General features: G+C 36.4%; 2 protein-coding genes across 4 annotated transcripts; both read left to right on the top strand.

Moving 5' to 3' along the window:
• The first annotated feature begins 1,503 nt into the window (after nt 1-1,503).
• LOC144451537 (sulfotransferase 1A2-like) lies at nt 1,504-7,775 on the top strand. Of its 3 annotated transcripts, XM_078142413.1 has the most exons (8): nt 1,504-1,728; nt 2,847-2,970; nt 3,677-3,878; nt 4,439-4,568; nt 5,126-5,220; nt 5,769-5,946; nt 7,011-7,113; nt 7,599-7,775. In XM_078142413.1, coding segments are annotated over exons 1-8 (999 nt in total). In that variant the 5' UTR covers nt 1,504-1,562; the 3' UTR covers nt 7,600-7,775. The 3 variants fall into 3 exon arrangements, with proteins under 3 accessions (XP_077998539.1, XP_077998538.1, XP_077998540.1); XM_078142412.1 differs by lacking the exon at nt 7,599-7,775 and having other exon boundaries at nt 7,011-7,434; XM_078142414.1 differs by lacking the exon at nt 7,599-7,775 and having other exon boundaries at nt 2,847-2,986; nt 3,681-3,878; nt 7,011-7,434.
• A 1,172-nt stretch (nt 7,776-8,947) lies between these two features.
• On the top strand, nt 8,948-16,409 carry LOC144451227 (sulfotransferase 1E1-like). Its single transcript, XM_078142027.1, has 7 exons — nt 8,948-9,113; nt 10,716-10,836; nt 11,490-11,595; nt 13,097-13,226; nt 14,016-14,116; nt 14,673-14,847; nt 16,303-16,409. The coding sequence occupies exons 1-7, from the start codon at nt 8,948-8,950 to the stop codon at nt 16,407-16,409; spliced, it is 906 nt and encodes a 301-aa protein (XP_077998153.1).
• Nucleotides 16,410-21,685: the final 5,276 nt, after the last annotated feature.

Below are 21,685 nucleotides of genomic sequence, written 5' to 3'. Positions count from 1 at the left end.
AAGTACCTATTATTGGATAAGGTTCAAACAGTTATTGTTTGTATTTTAATAAGTGTCTGGTAGAGATACTAAGTATTATCACTATGGATTGTAATGCTAAACAATAAATTGGCTATTGTATTTTATTGAACACTACATAGTCAACATGATGTGGCAAATTTTGACTGTTATTTACTTAATTGCTGTTTTAGGGCATTGCCATGGATGCTGACACCTCCCCTCTCCCCTTCCCCCGTTGTATCGTCTCTTGTGTTTTACATATGAACTCGTTACTCACCGTATTTAATGTAACAGAACATAATTCATGATATACACTACGATTATGCTGTTGATGGAATAAATGAGAAATTACCGTATATGCAGTAATGTACATTGTAAATGACATGAAAACCATAGCGCACACAATAAGGCATTAAATGGGCGATCGCAGTCAATCAGTTTATTCGGTGAGGGCGTGCTAAAATATCCAAACTTGAAAGTTGACAGCTCAAGGTATCTTTTGCAAAGAATACTGACAGTTGTAAGATAACCTAGTTTATTCAAGCTGTGTAACGTACAGGCAAGGTGTACTTAGATGATTTTTGAACGCCATGTGGAGTCAACAAGCAAGCTGTTTCTCCTGAAATTAAGGGCAAGTATATCCATAAACTAATCGGCATACATATACGTGGTAATCAGTTCCATACAATACTAACGAGGTGTTCTGTTCACATCTTTCAAAGCGTCTGTTCAATAACCAAAAAGAACTCAACATTGAACTCAATTGACCTACATCCTGGTACTTCTATGTTGTTAATATGTGCGTCAATTTTCGCTTTGGTCACATTTTGGTAAATATCCAGGTACATAAAATGTAACACAGGTCGTCATAATATCATCGGTTAGATAGAGAAACTAAAATCTAGAAGAAGGATTCAAAATTCAAGTTATTCTTCAGCTGTTTTGTTCGAGCCACAGGCTGTACTGCCAGTGAACACGTCTAAAGGCCATATACCTCCGAATGACATTTCTCGTGCTCAGCCAGCCATTGTCATCCGACAGGTTTTGTGTTAGTTAGTTAGTTAGTTAGTTAGTTAGATAGTTATCAATATTCAACGTCGGGTTTTGGCGAAAACGGATGGGGAAGTTTACCTTCTGGTTCGACCACAATGGCTTTGCATGTAAAGATACGCTGACGAATGCGTTTGTGTTCCCGAAGTGACGTCATAAAGTTCCAAACGCTGTCCTATCCATATGCAAATGAGAGGTATTACCTGAAGGTGCTCTGTGGCTGAGCCGAGAGTGCCTCATTTTTCGCGCAATTTCTCGTGTTATAATTATATTGTACTATATAATTACAAACCCGATTTCCTTTATTTTTATGGCAAAATAAACATAATTACGAAAAAAATTATCAACCTTTGCATGTGCACTTTAAAGAAAACGGTCACCTATAGGTCATATACATTGTGAATATTCATGTATTTTATCTGTGACGTAGGCTTGTCTTCGTATATGCGTCACCAAAGTACAACCTGTCACGTACACATACTTGTCTGTTAGCGCTATAGCGTGCGTGTACAATGGCTGGTAAAACAGACCTAGAAAATGGCCCCTACAAAGTTCCCGGACAATATGTCTATAAAGGTGTCGTGTGCGGTGGCTATATCAATCGAGATCTGTTAGAAGACCCAGAGAGCGTGGACATTCGAGATGGTGACGTCATCGTAGTTACATATCCAAAGTCAGGTATTATGTAGTAAAATGTACGAATTTGTGTTGTGTTTGGGTACTCAATAAGGGTCAGCTAGGGTTTAACATGTTGAACCCAGGGACCAAACTAACCTAGACTGTAGGCTTACAATGTAGTTGATTTGGGAATTTACTCACAAGTCTCGTGGGTAATAATCAAAATAAACTGCAAGCCTAGCGTCTAGACTATCACCCAAGCCTCAATCTAACTTAGTCTTTGCCCTAGTATCGACTATGTATGTTAAATTCCACCTTACATCTAATTAGCATACCATTGAATGTTTGTGTGTGATAGTTCAGACGCAGGGTAAAGTGTAAGCGTACTTGATATCTTGGCAATATGAATGTTTTGTTTAACAAGGGCATTATGCCTGGTAGAAGAGTGGACATGATGTCTTTATTCGTTCAGTCGATTGAAAATGAATGAATATTCAACCGGAAGAGAAGGCTAGAAGTTACTCTTTACTTATTCAATGAAAGAATTTCAAAGTTAACAACATAAACGATATAGCGAATTCGTTATAGTTAATTGCGTTAATCTGTGTTATACAGCGCTAAGTTGAGAGTAGAATATGGACGCAACTATCGAGGCTAGCTACTCGATTTTACGAGTATCCTTGAATACTAAAATCTCTGATGATTGCCATAGTTCAATCTATTCGTACAACAAAAGGGAATCATATATATCTCACCTATGGAGGCAGCTCATTCTCAAATGTCGCCCCATAAGTATGGAACTCTTTAACCCTTGACATTCGCCAAGCCTCCAGCTTGGAGTGTTTCAAAACAAAACTCAAGGCTTATTTTATGCAACAAAGCCTATGGTATGCTGCAGCCCTTCAGCGCTACTGAACAGAACAGCGCTGGAAATCGGCGCTATAGAAATTTTATTGACGATTGATTGATTGATTGATTGATTGATTGATTGATATACAGTGCAAACACACACACACACACACACACACACACACACACACACACACACACACACACAATATTGAGTTCAAATCCAAAGCTTGTATACTCTTATCAACCAAATCCTTCTAGCTATATGATATGTATGCTATTTTCCAACTATATGTATATATAAATTGTTATTTTTATGTGATTTCCAGGAACAACCTGGACCCAGGAGATCGTATCTCTACTTCTGCATAATGCTGACATGTACGCCATTACAAAGGAAAACCTTATGTTGAGGTCGCCTTTCATGGAGTTTAGTGTGAAATTAAGTTTTATGTACGTATTCCTACACGCTGCAAATGTAGTAGTACACTATCTCTGATACATGCAAAATGTAATTGTGTATAAATAAAGGAACTAAATAGTGACATTTCACATGACAACGCCCTGTTCCTTTCCCATGTCCCTAGCTATTCTTGTTACTACTAGGAAGAGGTGAGATCTACGCTTCGGAACATTGCCAAGGCAATGACCTCTCTCCTAGAATGAACCGTGGACTTGTTTCTTAATATGATTCGTTATGGAATAGGATTCAACTGTTGTCAATAATATTGTGACATTCCTTTTAAAATAGTTAACCTGACATTAGCAGGATAGTTATTCTACATTCCGCGAAAAAACACCGTGTTGTTTTTTGCTTGTGGTAGGCAGGATCGGAATGAGACAAGTTTCATGCAAAGACATACAATGTAATTATTGTCGGTAACTTATAAGGTTTAAGCACGGATGAGCTCCCTGGATATGGATCCATACCTCTGTTTATTGATAGAACACTGCACATTACAAGAATGGAGTCCGATTGCTACTGTTACATGTTAACACTTCCACAAATGTAAAGAAACTGAGAAAGAAGCGTCCTGAGAACCTATAGGAGAAGCATTTGCGTAGATGATAGCAATTAGTTATAAAAAATTGCAAAACAGAATTAGCATACCAACATTACTTACCAAATTTTGACTTTGTTCTTCAATTCAATCACCAGCGAGTGGGTACTTGTTCAGACATTTGGACGTCTCACTGCTCTTCTACCGAAATCTCTGTCAAATCTGTCACCCATCCTGCCTCCAGAATATCTTCGGATTCTCAGTGGAGCAGAGGCCTTGAAGAATTATCCCTCGCCAAGGTACTTCAAGTCTCACCTACCTGTTCACCTGACACCAAAAAAGGCTTTCAATAAAGCGAAGGTAGGTTATGTCACTAATGTTCAATATATCCATATCTATATTCGCACAACGTATGCTCTTATACCAACCATACTATATTTACCAATGTTACGTTGTAGTTTCGAATTCGTGTTCAGGTTTCTTTTTATTTCGTTCAATTCTCACTTTGCTTTATTTTGTATACACACATAGTTGGACGGACGGACGGACAGACAGACAGACAGACGGACGGACGGACGGACGGACGGACGGACGGACGGACGGACGGACGGACGGACGGACAGACAGACAGACAGACAGACAGACAGACAGACAGACAGACAGACAGACAGACAGACAGACAGACAGACAGACAGACAGACAGACAGACAGACAGACAGACAGACAGACAGACATCACCCAGGTCCGAAACAGCTGGACCACATTCGTCTGCAATTGTCCCCTACCTTCGTGTTTGTTATCGGTTTATTTAGAAGACTCTTTCATAGGACGGAAATACATGTCCATTAGAATATTCGTAACTTGGCTGACATTTCTTTTCATAGAACTGACAATGCCTAGCGTTTTTTTTCCTCCAACAGATAATCTATATAGCTAGAAACCCAAAAGACACTGCAGTTTCCTATTATCATTTTTACCGAAGTACCCAGGTCCTTGGATTCTACAAAGGGCCCTGGGAGGAGTTCTTACAGATGTTTATAAACAAACAATGTAAGTTCTAATTGAATAGGAGGCGTAGTATACACATCGTGAATATGGACCAAAGATTTTGAGGTGATCCTAGATTTAATTTTGAGATTAAGGCAATACAGTTTTTCATTCCAGACAACCACATTTTAAAAATCGTCCGGAGAGATTCATTTTGAAGTCATTTTTACAATTAGAACTTGAAATATAACAGCCCAACCGTTAGAAAGACGTAAGAATTTCTACCCGCATATATTTCGTAATTTCCATATTCATTATGTAAATTTAGTTTAATATCATGATAGAATAAATATTTTGAGAACATAAGCAATACCATTATCCTTTTTTTCATAACTTTGACGAGGTTTAGAGTGCTTCCTTACCTACAGATAATGTACATTGCTAGGTAACTGCTGATTATAAGAACATATGAATTGAAATCATTGTTTGATCAGAACTTCACATTTTCTGTACAAAGTGCTTGCTAAAGTATGAATTTCAAAACACAAATACTCTCCCATTTTATCAAAGAAGTGTTTGTATCCTGTAATAAAAAAGTGACTTAAATCGTTTTCGTACAGTGTCGTATGGTGATTGGTTTGATCACGTGATTGGTTGGTGGAAATACAAAGATCACCCCAACGTGTTATACCTGAAATATGAAGATATGAAAAAGGTTAGTATAATTTACATTTACATACAGTCAATCGATTGATTCTTACTTATGTCGTTTTTAATAATGAATTCTGTTTAAAGCGTGTAAAAAGCACCAAATATGAAGTTGAGCAGTGCATTTGTTGAGTATACATGCACGTTTGTTGCTTGACCGGCTTGGAATCTACAGGTTGCAGGTTCGAGCCCCGTCGCTGCCTGATGTTTGTTTCTGAGTGGCTAAAGATTTGAACCACTACTGCGCCTCAGTCAACCCAGCTGTAGGTTGCAATGTGAAGGCTTTAATCCTATGCGCTTATGGCTGCAATGGATTGTATGCTCCCCGGGGAGTTGAGTAAGACTAAAGGGCCGTTGTGCCGTTCTGATTCGAGACAGGGGTAATAATTGTAAAGCGTTTTGAACACGGAGTGGGAAAGCGCTATATAAGAACCCAACATTATTATATCACCCCTGCCCAACTCCAAGTTGAGGAGGTAATAATACGTATTGGTGATTAGACTGGCAGTAGATTGAAAATTTTGTCACCAAATAAATCTTATTCTGATTTTTCAGGATCCCCATAAAGCTGTACAACAAATAGCTGAACACATCGACAAGCCAATCACTGATGAGTTCCTAAACGAAATTGTTGACAGAACGTCGTTTAAAAGTATGAAAAGCAGAGAAAAGGAAGAATATGATATAAACAGAGCAATTGTCGATAGCAGGATTAGTCCATTTCTTCGGAAAGGTATATACAAACTTTTCAATGAAGCGTTACAGCTAAAATGATGTAGGCTTGGCGTTTTATGGTCATGTGACATCACATTTATTACACACCTTCAGACAACTTCATGAAAACATAACATAGGTGCCATGCAAAGAATGGAATTAGAAGTAATCAAGTTGAAATGTTGATTATCAGAAAATAAACGATTGCAGTCACTAAAAACATCGTATACTGTTTCCATTAGAAGCCTGTTCTTATTTATTATTTAAAGTTTACTGCACTGTGAAAGAATAGCAACGATTATCAGTCTTCAATGGAATTGGGCAAAGCATCCTGCTGTGTTTGTTGTGTCTCTGTCATTGTACATGTTAGTCATCCAAAACTCCAAATGTCTTTCTTTGTGTCAAAAACGCATGAGTGAAACACCCATGAGTGAAACACCGAGCCTACATTATTTTAGCAATACATCTCAGCGAACTCATGAATCAATCAAAATCAGAAAGTCAATGTTAACAGAATACGATTATGAATAGTGTAAGTTTTTGTGTACAAATACTGTTTTTTAAAATAATGAACCACCTCTAGGGCAGACTTAAAAATTTGCTTCTTAAATGTTTTAATGTGATTTTAGGTATATATATATATACATATATATATATATATATATATATATATATATATATATATATATATATATATATATATATATATATATATATATATATATATATATATATATATATATATATATATATATATGGCGGCCATATTTGTAATAACAAAACACATTTTGCCCCTTGTCTCCAAAACATTGATACATATGGATACCGTTCAAGTGTCTACCCCACATTATGAGTGTAAGCCAAGTTTGAATAACCAGAACATGTCTTCCTGTGATAACTCAATAAGTTAAATACACAAAGAGTACAATGGAGTTTTATTATGTAGCCCTGAAATACTTTGTTATGAGGATTTTTTAAATTGTTGTGCCATATTTCATAGTAGATTTGCCATAACACAACTCATAATCACGTGAAATGTTATTTAAAAGATGTGACATGTTCTATTTGTACGATTTCTTATAGGTATGGTAGGTGATTGGGAGACCCATTTCACTGTGGCACAAAATGAAGAATTTGAAATACTGTACAAGGAGAGGATGAAAGATACTGATCTGACCTTTGACTGGTAAATTGTTGACCTTTGACAAGTCAAATAAAAAATCGTTATATGGAACCTGGAATTTGTCTTCAAAATTGTCAAAATTCTTACTTACTTCTCTTGTAGGAATTCTGGTGTGATTTTGATGACAATGAACTTAGATGGAATCTTTCTCACCAGTTTCGTAATAGGACCCAGGTCGTATTTTAAATGATTCGTAATTTGTTTTAGCGTTTTAGCGTATATGTACATATTTTCCACTTTTAATAGTTATTCATATCCACGCTGTTTGTGTTTTAACCGAGCTACGTATAACCAAAGCGAATTCCATTGTATAATTTTATACTTATGGCAATAAAGTTAATAATAATAATAATAATAATAATAATAATAATAATAATAATAATAATAATAATAATAATAATAATAATAATAATAATACAGAAAGTGTAGTCTAGAGGCTACTCTTGACTCAGAATCTCAAGATCTCATTGTCTCTTCACCCTGTCTAGATCATCTAGCCCAATGGAAAATCATGAACCAAATGTTGTTCATGGAAATGAGTAAACCCCAACTGCTAGAACTTGGTGATGATGCATACTGTGTATAAGTAGCGTCCTGATATGACAAATGTATCATATTTGGACATTACATAACTACCCACAATAAGCTATTTATTGTGCAGAATTCTGTGATTGAATAATAAAGACATTATGTTATATTGACTGTGTGGATAACTTTATATTGGATTTGAAATTTCGTCATGGCACCTCATCGATTAAGAAGTGGGAGAAGATTCGAAGCCGCGGATAGTCTCTGGCATAGGCACTCGAATCAATTTGTATGATTTTTTTTTCAAAATGTGAAATATATGACTTCGACCGTCCGAGCGTACTGTTGCAACGCTCCAAAAATCCTTCGATTTCGTACGCTTGCACAAAAACTTTAAGGTATCGATGTTACAAATCATGGAATATATTTAATTGCGCTTCTATTGACTGTACGTAGGTGAGTTTTAGTGGTTGTTTGATTATCGTAATTGTTTGTTGAAATCGTAGGGGTCAAACTTTCGGTGGGTCGTTAGGCTAAACCTTATCTACTTACTGTCCATATTTTTTTAAATCATACAAATTGATTCGAGTGCCTATGGTCTAGTCTCTTGACTCTGAAAAGGTGAAAAAAATCGAAACAGTAAAAATGACACATTTCATATAGGATCACACGGGTTGTTCATCCATTGCAATCCAAAACATGATTAACCCTACCCTCCATCGAACGCTTTCGAAACAGAGTGGCCCCCTTGCAGACACACAGACACACACAGGGGACACACCCCTAGGCTGAAATATCCGTCGTTGTTTTAGTTTTATGTATTGAAAAGCTTAAGATCTAATTAACTGATAGTGATATGCTACCATTTAGCTAGTGGTTACATAACCACAAACAACGCCAGGTGCCTAAACATAACAAATACAGTGACTGTCGGTCATGGTTTGTTAGGCCTACAAATTGACTTATTGACTGCGCTGTAAGCTAAACTCTCTCACAGCCATGGGAGCTTTGTACGCAGAAACAGCTGTTTTGTATGTACTGATATCTACTGAGGACGGTACGGCGTGCATGTACTGATATATACTGCATCATTGTACTCTAAAATATGCTTGTACTGTGCCTCCATCGACTTTCTACGGCTAACCATTGTTGACGTGTTATTGCGACGCCCCTCGAGGGGTATACAAAATTGCCCTTTCTGCTTGCGACGCTCCCGAGGTTGTGAGAGAGTCTACCTTGCGCACACAGGAGATACAAAGCCAATCAATCATATCGCGTACAGGATAGAGGCTACGATACCGACCGCAGAATGGAACAGTTTACTATAGACAGCGAGAATTATCATCGAACTCCTGCACAGTTCACCTACAATAATGTTTGTTATGGTGGTTTCGTACGGAAAGATATCCTGGAAAACCAAAATTTACTTGAATGTCGTGAAGATGATTGTTTCGTCGTTAGCTATCCAAAGTCAGGTAGGTTAGCTAGGTATATCGTTGAATTCCCCATTGAGCTCTGACCACCGAGTTACATGTTGTAATATTTCCTAAGGGGGGACCTTGTTTAATTATTGTTTTTACCATATCACTACACCTTATAAATGATGGATCGGTTGGTCCGCTAAAACAAGAGTGGGAGGGGGAGGGGGAGAGACGGCGACAAAATGTTAAAGACAGTGTGTATGTGTCCACATGGGTAATGCTTTTATCGTACATTTACGTTTAATAACCTATTATATAATGGGTTATTCCATTAGATAGATCTGGTGCACGCTATTATTTTTAGTATGCCGTACGCAACCCCGACCTTACGCGTGGTCGTTGGAAAAAACACCATACGATTTTGTGGTCTGAATATGCTTAGGCTGGGTCGGCAAGTACTTTCAAAGGTAATAAGAATGTGTTGTTTTTTTAAAGCCAAAACACGTAATTGAGGCCGTGTCGAAGTCACCACTGTCACCGGGACGTGTGGTTCTGGACACGAGATGTAATGTTTGCTCGACACTATGCTTGGACAAAGAGAAATATGTTGATGCTATCTGTTTATGTTCCTCGTGTCTTTACATGTCGTACACAAATATAACTTGTGAACGATTGCTTATTAAAGGTCGCAAAACAATCATTTTCAACAAGATACATTCCTATTATGGTGTCTCCATCATACCAGTCATGACTCATAAGTTGATATTTTTCTGATCTTGCGAACGTGACATCAATTTTCGGACAGAATCCATAAAAAGGATAGGTTGAGTCTTGGGAAACATAACAATAAAGAGAGCTGTCCTTACACCTTACACCTATCACCCTATGTAGTAAAGCTGAGTTGTTGGACATTGACCCTACACTTGAATTGCTCGCTAGCACACACACAAGTTATGAATATACTAGTTTGACATAGTGAGATGATGTAGAATTAAAGGTACACCAATAAGTAAGTATATCATCATACACGCTAAACTTAATGACTACATAATGTACATTTTGTCTAAAGCAGTGCGACAATGCGAATTTTTTTAATTCTTAACAAATTTAACCTGTCAACCAATGTACTATTTATGGCAGTTACTGTTCTTTTTATTTAGTAGTTGAGAGCAAGTGTGTATGTGGGGCAGAAGTTACTTGCTTGTTCATGATAGGCTGTGCAATTGTCTTCACTGAAGTATTTGCTCCCCCCCCCTCCGATCTGCAGACTGCATGGGGTGAAACACGAAAACAAGACTGACGCAAGGGTATTTAAGTGACGTTGACCAGAAATAATTCTTTCTTTCTTTCTTTCTTTTTGGGGGGAGCATTAGTTGATTTATCACTGGTTTGCCACTGCCCTGATCACAAGTGGATATTTTGATGCATGTATAATTGGACTACCTCTGTACCGAGGACGAGAAATGAACGGTCACGTTTCATTCCATCCAGGCCCATCAGGCGTAAATGTAAAAGATTATTTACATATATATGATTTTACATATATTCATCCTAAACAGTCAAAGTGGCAGGGGGCTATAGGAATGGTTTGTGAGTCTTGATTGCGTAGCTCAAAATGCTTACCCAATTAGCCCAAGTAACTTTTTTATTCCTCAGGAACAACCTGGGTACTTGAAGTTGCCTACCTGGTTCTAAATAATGGTGATATTGAGGCTAGCAGTTCTGTACCTCATGCAGATCGCATTCCGTTTATGGAATATTGCAGGGAAGAGTTCGGGTCAGTTAAACCTTGTTGTTGCACTATGTATTCCAAACTGTCTGTCTGTCTGTCTGTCTGTCTGTCTGTCTGTCTATCTGACTGTCTGCTTGCTTGCCTGCCTGTCTGCCTGCCTGCCTGCATGCATGCGTGTATGTATGTATGTATGTATGTATGTATGTATGTATGTATGTATGTATGTATGTATGTATGTATGTATGTATGTATGTATGTATGTACGTACGTACGTACGCACGCACGTGCGTGCGTGCGTGCGTGCGTGCGTGCGTGCATGTATGTATGTATGTATGTATGTATGTATGTATGTATGTATGTATGTGTGTATGTATGTGTGTGTGTACCTGCCTGCCTGCCTGCCTGTTTGCCTGTCTGTCTGTCTGTCTGTATGTCTCTTCGAATGTTGTTTGTGTGCATGATCGGTTTATATAAGGTAATATTCAAAGCAGGTCTTTGAGTATCATACATTTATAGTTCTAAATTTACATCTTGTGATAAATAATAAATCGAAGTAAACATTGTTTAAATTATTCCAATTTAAAAACAACAATTCATATTCGTCAACTTAAAAGCGACAACATGTATTAATATACTCTTTTATAGAGGGAAAGTATTACAGAATGATAGTTCTTCCAATCTTTGATTTTGTCAAATAGTTGGGATTACGTAGCAAAGATGACTGCAATGACGTCACCAAGATTAATTAAATCTCATCTCAGACCTGTTGTTTTTCCACGACAGGCATTTACTAAGCTTTCCAAGGTAAGTCATGTGGTAAACATGAATCCGATACCTTTTAATTTAAGAGGTCAGATTTATTTTTTTCACGAAATCACATTGAATTCTGCTGAGAAAACTCCAAAAATAAAGCACAAGGGTTTACTAATACATATACTTTTCTAAAAACCCATTACTTCTTAACATACATCAACGTACATTTAACTCAAGATGGCGTATTGTTACAATCTTGTTTTTTGGTGTGTTTTTTAAATTTCGATCGGAAGATCCATTTGCCACATTTTCAATCACATTTGATAGTACATCGATGCTGGTTTGATACAATAGAATAAGCCAGCCTGTTTATTGCTACCTGTAAGGGGAAGTAATGAAATGGCAATGTCTGTCTGTCTGTCTGTCTTCCTGTTTGTCTGTCTTTGTGGCAATTTCCTCTAGAACGTCTGGGTCAATTCAAACGACACGCTGTACATATCTTTGTTATCAGAAAGGGGAGAACTGATCAGGTTTCAGAAAACATATGAATATTAATTTCTCTATTTGCATAATGAATGATTTCAGTAATTAGGCAATATCCTTGGAATTTATGTTTCAAATATCATATCAGTTAGTATACAGGTCGAAGGTCATTGATGGCAACAAAGTACATGTGTCTTATAAAGGTTATTGGTATAGCTTTTGGATTGTAATGATTAATATGCAAACTATATGATTTAGATAATTAGGCAATATTTTTGAATTTCATTTTCAAAATCTCATTAAATTGAAGTGTACATTGATGATAATAGCGTGCATGTATCATACAAAACTTTTTGATGTAGCTTTGGGTTTATGTGAGTAATGTAGATAATTTATGATTTTCACTAATTAGGCAACATCTTAGGAATAATTGCTTCAAATCTCATTATTCCATGTGTACATTGCTAGTAGCAAATAATGTGTCCCATGAAGCAGCATTAGCTTTCATGAGTAGTTTGCATAGTTAAAGATATTTGGTAATTTGGTTACATCATAGGAAGTAGTACATACTTTGACAAACAATGTGAACATATTCTAGAAAGTGTGGTAGCCCTCAATCGGTGAAGCCCTGGTTGGCTACTATGTTAGGTCCCTTGTGTCTGTCCTTCTATCCATGCACCTGTCGATCCTTGTATTCTGAAGATACACACACACACACTCACACAAACAAACAAACAAACAAACAAACACAGACACACATGCATACATAGACGCAGACAGACAGACAGACAGACAGACATACATACATACAGACAGACAGACAGACAGACAGACAGACAGACATCAGCATAACATAAACCCCCATAAACGGTGACGACATACAATAAAACTAGAGGGCATTCGGCAGATCGACTAGTATTACCTTTGGACATGGTTGGACACCAGGATACATTATTTACTAATCGTTCGACGACAATTATCACAGTTTTCCAAACTACTATATGGATCTTTATTCTGCGCTAGAACACGTATTGTTACTATCTTTCAAGATATTTGTATTTATTTCCAGTTTATATACGTGGCTAGAAACCCAAAAGATGTAGCCGTTTCATTCTATCATTTCTACAAATCCAGTGATGGGTTAGGTTACTACACAGGAACGTTCAGTGATTTCTTACGTTTGTTTTTGAATAACTTAGGTAAGATATTATGACCTTTGTTATACTATGTCTTAATTTTTATAGCAAAATTGACACAACGCTAAAGCTACAACTTATGGTATTTCTTCTCACCGGTGCCTTTACCCTATTCATTTTTATCATGTACATTTTTTCAAGAGAATGGTTGTCATGGTAATGATAAAGAATAGCAACATGTATCTGTCGGAGGTTAAGAGACTTTATATTGAATTTACGAATTGCAATGATGATGATGGTGGCCGCAGTAGAACAAACTTAAAAATAATTACTAAGGTCGTCATGGTAAAGCTGGTCTGTTAAACCCAACAAAAGGACAAGTTAAAATTGATATGGAAAAAATATACAACACCAGATATTCAAATCATTACTTTCTTAAATGGTACCTTGTAGGTAAACGATATTTTTAGAAAGGCAAAAAAGAATAAACAATAAACTATTTAAAAGCAGAAAAGAAATTAAACAATAAACAAACAAACAAACAAACAAACAAACAAACAAACAAACAAACAAACAAAAAACTATTTTCAAAAAATATGGCTAATTCCAGGCCCCTGTGGTTATTGTAATGATGATGATGATGATGATGATGATGATGATGATGATGATGATGATGATGATGATGATGATGATGATGATAATGGTGGTGGTGGTGGTGGTGGTGAGGGAGTATGAGGAGGACATCAGTGATGGTGAATTGTAACACATATCATGATTTTATATAGTGATAATGCTGGTGATAATAAATCAATTTATTTATCTATTATCAATCATTATCATTTATTTTGACAGTTACCTTTGGCGATTGGTTTGACCATGTTCTTGATTGGTGGAAATATACGAAGACACATCAGTCTCAAGTGTTATTTCTCAAATACGAAGATATGAAACGGGTAGTTAATAAATCATGTATCTTTTTTCAAAGTTAGAGAGCGCGCTCACTTTCACACTTGCCAACGAGTCTAGACTCGGCTATTTAATTCTGAAAAAAACGGTATTGTAGGTAATAGAATGAATTAATAAACGTTAATTAAGATAATACTAGAAGCAGTTGGGGATGTGCAAAAATCTTACTGAAAAATGTAAATTTAGCGGGAAAGTACACGCTCTACTCATTAAAGGGAAGAGTCCTATTTTCATGTACAACTCCAGTAATTGTACCTTCCCACTAAGTTTCAATTTATTTACCTCTTAAATACTTTTGCGAATCGAACCGACTTTCAATCCATTTAGTGCGGTCAGCTATACACGGTCATTACGTTTTTGACACAAAGATAGACATATTTCGATTCTAGACATCAGTGAAACGTCAAACCAACGTAATTTTAGCTGTACTTAATAGGAGCGCCACCAACGACGAATCATTTAGTCTAGGTCAGCTACTACAATCTGTAATAAATTCACTTTCAAATGTACATTTTTAATTTCATTATCTATGCACTGGTATAGGACCCTCGAGATCTGGTCGTTCAAGTTGCTAAACATTTGAATCGCCAATTAGCTGATGACGTAATGGATAAGATATCATCCTATTGCTCGTTTGACTCCATGAAAAGAAACCCGTCTGTTAATTGGAAAGACCAACCAGACGTTGATAGTAGTGTCAGCGAATACATTAGAAAAGGTAAGTGCTGATAAGTCGTCGTTGTGGGCGCACATTAAAAGAGTGCCCTCAACGACGTATTGTTCAATCTAAGGTAGACTAATACTGCGATTATAATATTAATTATGCATGTGCTAAAGAAGTAATGATAAATATTATCAACATTTTTTCATACTTTTGTATACTTTGATTTTGACTTTTGTGTCATGTATGAAATGAAGATCTCAAACCAATGTTGAATGTTGCATCATGGGAAATGTGATAATAAATACTAATCAATTAGTATTGCAAACAATGTTGATATTGTTTGTAACCACAAATAATCAATTCATAGTTACCCTGACAATTGTGGGAGGTTTATTTTATCAGTAGCTCCAGATTAGGTATTACGATAACCACAGATAACCCATAGTCCTTTGCGTCTGAGCATGCTCAGTCTGGATTGCAAGTTCCCTATTGGTCCTAGGAGAGAACACCTATACAGGGAATACCTAATAGAGAATATATACATAGGGGAGGGGGGAACCAATGGGTGGCAAAATTCTTATTTCCAACGTTCGCATTCTATCAAGATTAGCAATGGGGATTTTATCAGCTAAAATTCATAAAGTATACCATGACAATACCAGAACTGACGATTTTGTGTCAGGACGTAACCATACTAAAAATGTAAACATTGAAAGCCATAAACCGGAAAATATAGGTTCACTTCTACCGGCATTGGGGTAAAATGCTCCTCGGGATCAATTTCCATGTGGGTTTATAAAATTTCTCCGAACTCATTGTCGTCAACTACATATTCTTTAATTTTACGGTAACGTCAAGAGGAAAACAATAAGGTCTGGTTTGCCTGAATTTCCAAACTCTTGTTTCGGTCCATTTTACATGTAAGGTAATAACACAATTAGGGCCAACCGTCTTGTTTTAAAAAGATTGACAATTTTTTATTTTCTTAAGTATTTTGGATTTTAGAATGGGTTCATTTTAAAATCATATTGATCCTTATTTCTCTACTGTTTTTGAACAGGGTAACAGCAAACGTTTACTACTAATTATACCATGCATAAGTCAACTTCACCAACAAATATATAATATACGGTCCCGACAACACTTGTCTATGTCACGACAACGCGTGTCTACGTCACAGGTTCTGCTGTGTTCGAAATATTACTAAAAACATTCAAAATTATCATTACTTTTCCACGAGTCGTCTCTGATACTATTGGCGCTGGTATAATTATATGTTATGCTCCAATATTTTTTTTTATTTAGCCTCAAAATACTCGTGACCTAAGGAATTGTCTCTATGAATCGCTAGACGAGTAGTGACAAAGGCCCCTTAGGTCACTTGTATTTTCCATGGCTGAACGAAGAAAAATATTTTGGAATAACATCTAATAGCAATATTTCCAAGCCATAAATTACATTATTATAAATTATAGTATTGCTATATATCATTTCTCTTCTACTATCAAGGGATCGTTGGTGACTGGAAGAATTACTTTACTGTGGCTGAAAATGAAGCTTTTGACAGAATTTATGAGGACAAGATGAAAGACAGTGGTCTACGTTTTGAGTGGTGAAGGAACCTGATTCAATAGACTCACATCAAATACAGTGGACCCCCGATAAGTCGCAGCCTCGGGGTCCATCGTAACAGTTAGCGAAGTGCTAATTATGTATTCAGAATCACACAATGAAAATGAAACAGAACACAAACCACGTATAAGGCCAAAAAAGATATTTGTTTGGCCAGCGCGCGCATCACTTAAATATACTCTCGCGTCGGTCTTTGTGTGTGTGTGTGTGTGTGTGTGTGTGTGTGTGTGTGTGTGTGTGTGTGTGTGTGTGTGTGTGTGTGTCCAGCCCATGCAGTCTGCAGATCCGTTGGGAAAGAATGAGGATGTTATAAGTCGTTACTCGGAGTTTCATGCTTCCTCAACGATCATCAGGTGACTGAAATAAATGGGACTGTGAAGGTCGATATGTACACTTAAATGAGTGTGTATGTATTGAGTAACAAGATGGTCGGACTAAACTATCTCTTTCCGATTGGTGCTGTAATCTCTGTTTAACTCAGGGACTATGTATACTCAATAATGCATTTCCTCTTCATGCTCAGTAATTTTGACTAGATAAAATAATGTTTATTTTCAATATTGTTACTGCTGCTGATAGTGTTGTTTATTTATATTCATTTGCCTCCCCCCCCCTCAAGACAACCCAACATAAATATGCATACAGCCCAAGTCCATATCTCTAAATAAAATTGTCCAACAAAAAAATGGGTAAAAGGATTTTTGTGTTTGACCACCATTCATTTGTGATTCCAAACGAATGACTTTGTTACAAACAACATATTAAACCATTTATGAAATACTAAAAGATGAGTTCTTAGCCAAGAAACTTCAATGTAACTTATTCCTAGATATTGTCACCATTCGCATTATATATGAAGACATTTTTGTCATCACAATAGCAGTGATGATGTCATTATTCAAAAGTCATTATAGGCACCATTAGCTGAAAGGTAATTTACCTTTCTCGTCATGGTCTTCTTGGTTATTTCTTACATAATTTCTTAATGACATTGCAATACCCTTAATGCATGGAAATAATTCATAAATAAAACGGATCACGTGCTGTTTCTCAGTAAAGTCTAAAGACAGCGCTACTGACCCATCAGCAATGGCACTGGCTACTTCGAAGTTTCATACATGTCTTGGTTTTACTCTTGCCATTTTCTTTGGTGTAGTCATTGTTAGATGTACCTCAACTACAGTCCCTGATACTGGTAAGTTCATATCATTAAACAATATATATACCGTAAGTGATGTCGTGATCAGCTGTTTGAAAATGTTCCAGTTTCCTTTTATACAAACAGTTACGGCATTACAAGTTCATCTCATAATAGAATATAATACCATGGGACTGAATGGTTATTAAAAGCGTATCCATCTACGTTTATTTGGCTGATAAAATCGCTTTATTTGTCTTTGATATGCAATGGTAATTTCTCTTGAAATGGGTATTAACAGTGGTCTACAAATTCAGAACGATTTTATTCTGTACGACTACCAGGATGGATCTCGACTTGACTTCTTAGTGTGTTTTTTCTGGAAGCAAGTAGAAAAAGGACGATTTGTGTGTTCCTTGGGATATAAAGTCCATGACAGTTCATGTTTTTACAATGTGTCCCATTATCTAAATATGTGAAGACTTTGCTTCAGGTCTTAAATTGTCCCCTCATACATTTCACTTTAAGTACGCCCATGATGCCTGAACAAATTATTAGATAAAGGCCTCTAAAAGTAGACTCTCTATTTGCTGATGACATCCATACATATTTGACAGTTCAAATCTCTTGAATGGATGGATGGATGGATGGATGGATAGAGCGCTAGCTACACACATATTATAACATTTTTGTCATCAAAATAGCAATGATGACGTCATTATTCAAAAATAATTACAGAAAACATTAGCTAGAAAGTAATTGACATTTCTCGTCACGGTCTTAATCATTTCTTTTACAATTTCTTAATTAAATTGCAACACCATACATAAAGCGGATCACGTGTTACTAGTACTGTTTCTCAGTTACGAGAGTGTTACTGAACCATTACCAATGGAACTGACAACTTCGAAGTTTCATACATGTCTTGGTTTAACTTTGTCATTTTCTTTGGTGTATTCATTGTTAGATGTATCTCAACTACACAGTACAGCCCCTGATACAGGTAAGTTCATATCATTAAACAATATATATATACATTAAGTGTTGTAGTGATCAGCTGTTTAAAAATGTTCGCGTTTCATTTATTCAAAATAGTCAATGAGTACAAAAACGACATTACATGTTCATCTCATAAGATAACACTATGGAATTGAACGGTTGAAAGATGAACTAATAGCTTTCTTTGTTGCTTCGTTCATAATCTTTACAAAATGAGTGGGTAAGGCATCTTTGTCGATCAACTCCATATCTTCTATGTTATGATATTCTACTGTATGTCATGCTATGTTATGCCATGCCGTGCAATACTATGCTATGCTTTGCTATGCTATGCCAAGCCATGCCATGCCATGCCATTACATGGTATGCTATGCTATGCTATGCTATGCTATGCTATACTTTGCTATCTGATGCCATTTCATGCTGTACTACACTATCCTCCGCTATGCTATGCTAAGATACACTACACTACAATACACTACACTTACACCTGTAAGCAACTGTTAAGCACAGGACGGCTATAGTGAGGGTATTGTACCAACCGAATGCATAGCGCAGAGCACGGGAAAAAAACTGTAGGGCTAGTGCAAATACGTTTAAATCTTGTTCCCATTTCTTGGCTAGTCTGCTCAACATATTTCATTTCACATCTCTTACGGTTGCTGATATAATATAGATGGAACAAGTTGAACAGGTCATGGGATATCTGATGGAAAACTAATGATTGGTTGCGTTACTCATTTAAGCGGTAACATTTACAGCAAACTTAGAAGTCCTACAACATGCAGTATTTCAAGGCTTACGTCCTTCGTCTTTATTTGGCAGTTAACATCTGGTTCCTATACTTTTCTAGAGCTTTACGCAAACAACTATTTAATAGTGGTTACGTCGCGCTTTGAATCCATATTGCGAAAATATCATAAAGGAATCGCTTCTATAAAGACCTAAATGGTATTATATTCCAAAACTATTTATTAAATTTTCCGATGAAAACATTTGCATATCTAGACTTCTATACTGGTATCCCAAAGACATGATAGTATTTGTCATCATAACTATAATGTCGAGGATAAATTCTAACAATTGGATCAGCGTCTGTGGAAGGGTCTTCAACTCTTTTGTTTTATGGAGTCTTTACAGGCATTGTTGTCTTAATAGTAAATAACTTGGAGGACGATTATCTATGTACTTTCTTTGGATGTGTAATGGTTATTTTTCTTGAAATGGGACTAAACAGTGGAGTACAAATTCAGACCAATTTTTTTCTGTACGACAACCAGGGTGGATCTCGCCTTGCCTTTCTAGTGGTTTTCTGGAAGCAAGTAGAAATGGGCGATTTGTGTTTTCTTTGGAAAATAAAGTCCTTGATAGTTCATATTTGTTGCAAAGTGTCCCCTTGTCTAAATATAAATTGGACGATTTATATATTGTTGTTTTCTCCAGGTCTTAAATTGTCCACTCAAATATCGTACTTTGAATCCGTCAAAGATATCTAACAGATTATCAGACAAAGGCCTCTAAAAGCAGACTCTCTATCTCCTGAATAAATAGACAGACAGACAGACAGACAGACAGACAGACAGACAGACAGACAGACAGACAGACAGACAGACAGACAGACAGACAGACAGATAGATAGATAGATAGATAGATAGATAGATAGATAGATAGATAGATAGATAGATAGATAGATAGATAGATAGATAGTGAAGAATAGCAGAACACTGTTAAGGCAAACACATAGTTTGCCATATTGATATATATTAGTGTCCCTCAAAGGTATTATATGATTACAGATAGCTTTCAGGTATCATACTTTATGTTATGTTTTCTCACTATAGTGTAATAAGAACGATGTTATAGTGACTTCATTTACTCACTTTAGCAGTGCCACTTTAATGATGAGCCATACCACGACAACTTAATTAATAAGGTTTCATGGCTTTGATAGTTAAATGTCAACACCTGTGTTAATTTCCAATAATTCCATATGGTCTTGTATCCCATTGTAAGGGTTTACTGATGCATGATAATTACGAAATTAATTTTCTCTAACGAGCCAATTTATCTGTCTAAATGTCTGTCGTGAACTACTCATTACTTGTCATAATATTCTAGTATACAGCGTGCACTCTTCTCGCGTGAAATCGGTTTGTTAGCAAATATTTGTATTTCAAATATCATAGTCATACTTTCTTTGTAGATGTGCTACAATGGATTAACGACAGCTGTAGTAATGAACAATTTGTAGTACTCCTAGAATGAAGACATTTTCTTTTGAAGCCATCAGCTAATTATGATGGAATGTATGTTTCGTAGGGATATTCTTGAGCATGGTTACAGGTGATATTAACATAGAATGACAAACAACTAATATGGTTATTATTAATTGTAGCATAGTTGAACTGTTTGTAGAAAATGCTCAACTAATACAACATTTCAGATTCATCTAGCCAATCTTTTGTTAAAGTACCAAATATGGAACAAAAATTAACAAACAGCGAAGGTATATATTTTGACCATGAGGAGATCCCTTACACGTCATTTTATAACTATAGCAGGTCACACAACTATGCATTCTCGCAAACCAGAGCTGTTATTTCTTCCGCGACACTGTGGTGCTTCTTGGACGGTGACGTAGAAGAGGCTGTGCACATCCGAATAGATATAAACTGAATGTCTTCCGTAAGGACATGCAAAATACAACATACATTTGCCCTTACGAAAGGCATTTGTTTTACATAATATGATATAACAATCCTTCAGAAACCCTTCTACAGTAGTGCTTCATTTCCAATATGTTTATATTTCCTTGCGCAGAATCTCCTGATCTTGAAAATGTTGCTTTGATGGGGACTGCTTCTCAAAGTAGCCAGGCTCGTGCTTGGTCAAATGCAAGCAATTCTATAGATGGTAATACCGAAGGTAACATGGCTTTGAACAGCTGCTCCCTTACCAAAAAAGATCAGGATGCCTGGTGGAAAGTTGATCTAGGAAGGTCGTATGATGTATATGAGGTCATTGTAACTAATCGTCAGGATTGTTGTAGTAAGTTAAAGTAATTGTATCCTGGTTTACCTTTTAGATTGACCTAAATAGCCTTTTTAGGAATTAATCAAAACA

The sequence above is a fragment of the Glandiceps talaboti genome, chromosome 21, assembly GCF_964340395.1.
Source record: "Glandiceps talaboti chromosome 21, keGlaTala1.1, whole genome shotgun sequence".
NCBI lineage: Eukaryota > Metazoa > Hemichordata > Enteropneusta > Spengelidae > Glandiceps > Glandiceps talaboti.
This window is presented reverse-complemented; position numbering and strand designations above follow the sequence as displayed.

Bases quoted from the DNA above. Each gene is read 5' to 3' on its own strand.
- LOC144451537 (XM_078142414.1), top strand. From the start codon at position 1,563: ATGGCTGGTAAAACAGACCTAGAAAATGGCCCCTACAAAGTTCCCGGA. The intron at 2,987-3,680 runs GCTGCAAATGTA...ATCACCAGCGAG, and splicing joins TTATGTACGTATTCCTACAC to TGGGTACTTGTTCAGACATT. The intron at 4,569-5,125 runs GTAAGTTCTAAT...GTTTTCGTACAG, and splicing joins GATGTTTATAAACAAACAAT to TGTCGTATGGTGATTGGTTT.
- LOC144451227 (XM_078142027.1), top strand. From the start codon at position 8,948: ATGGAACAGTTTACTATAGACAGCGAGAATTATCATCGAACTCCTGCA. The intron at 10,837-11,489 runs GTCAGTTAAACC...TTTGTCAAATAG, and splicing joins TATTGCAGGGAAGAGTTCGG to TTGGGATTACGTAGCAAAGA. The intron at 11,596-13,096 runs GTAAGTCATGTG...ATTTATTTCCAG, and splicing joins CATTTACTAAGCTTTCCAAG to TTTATATACGTGGCTAGAAA.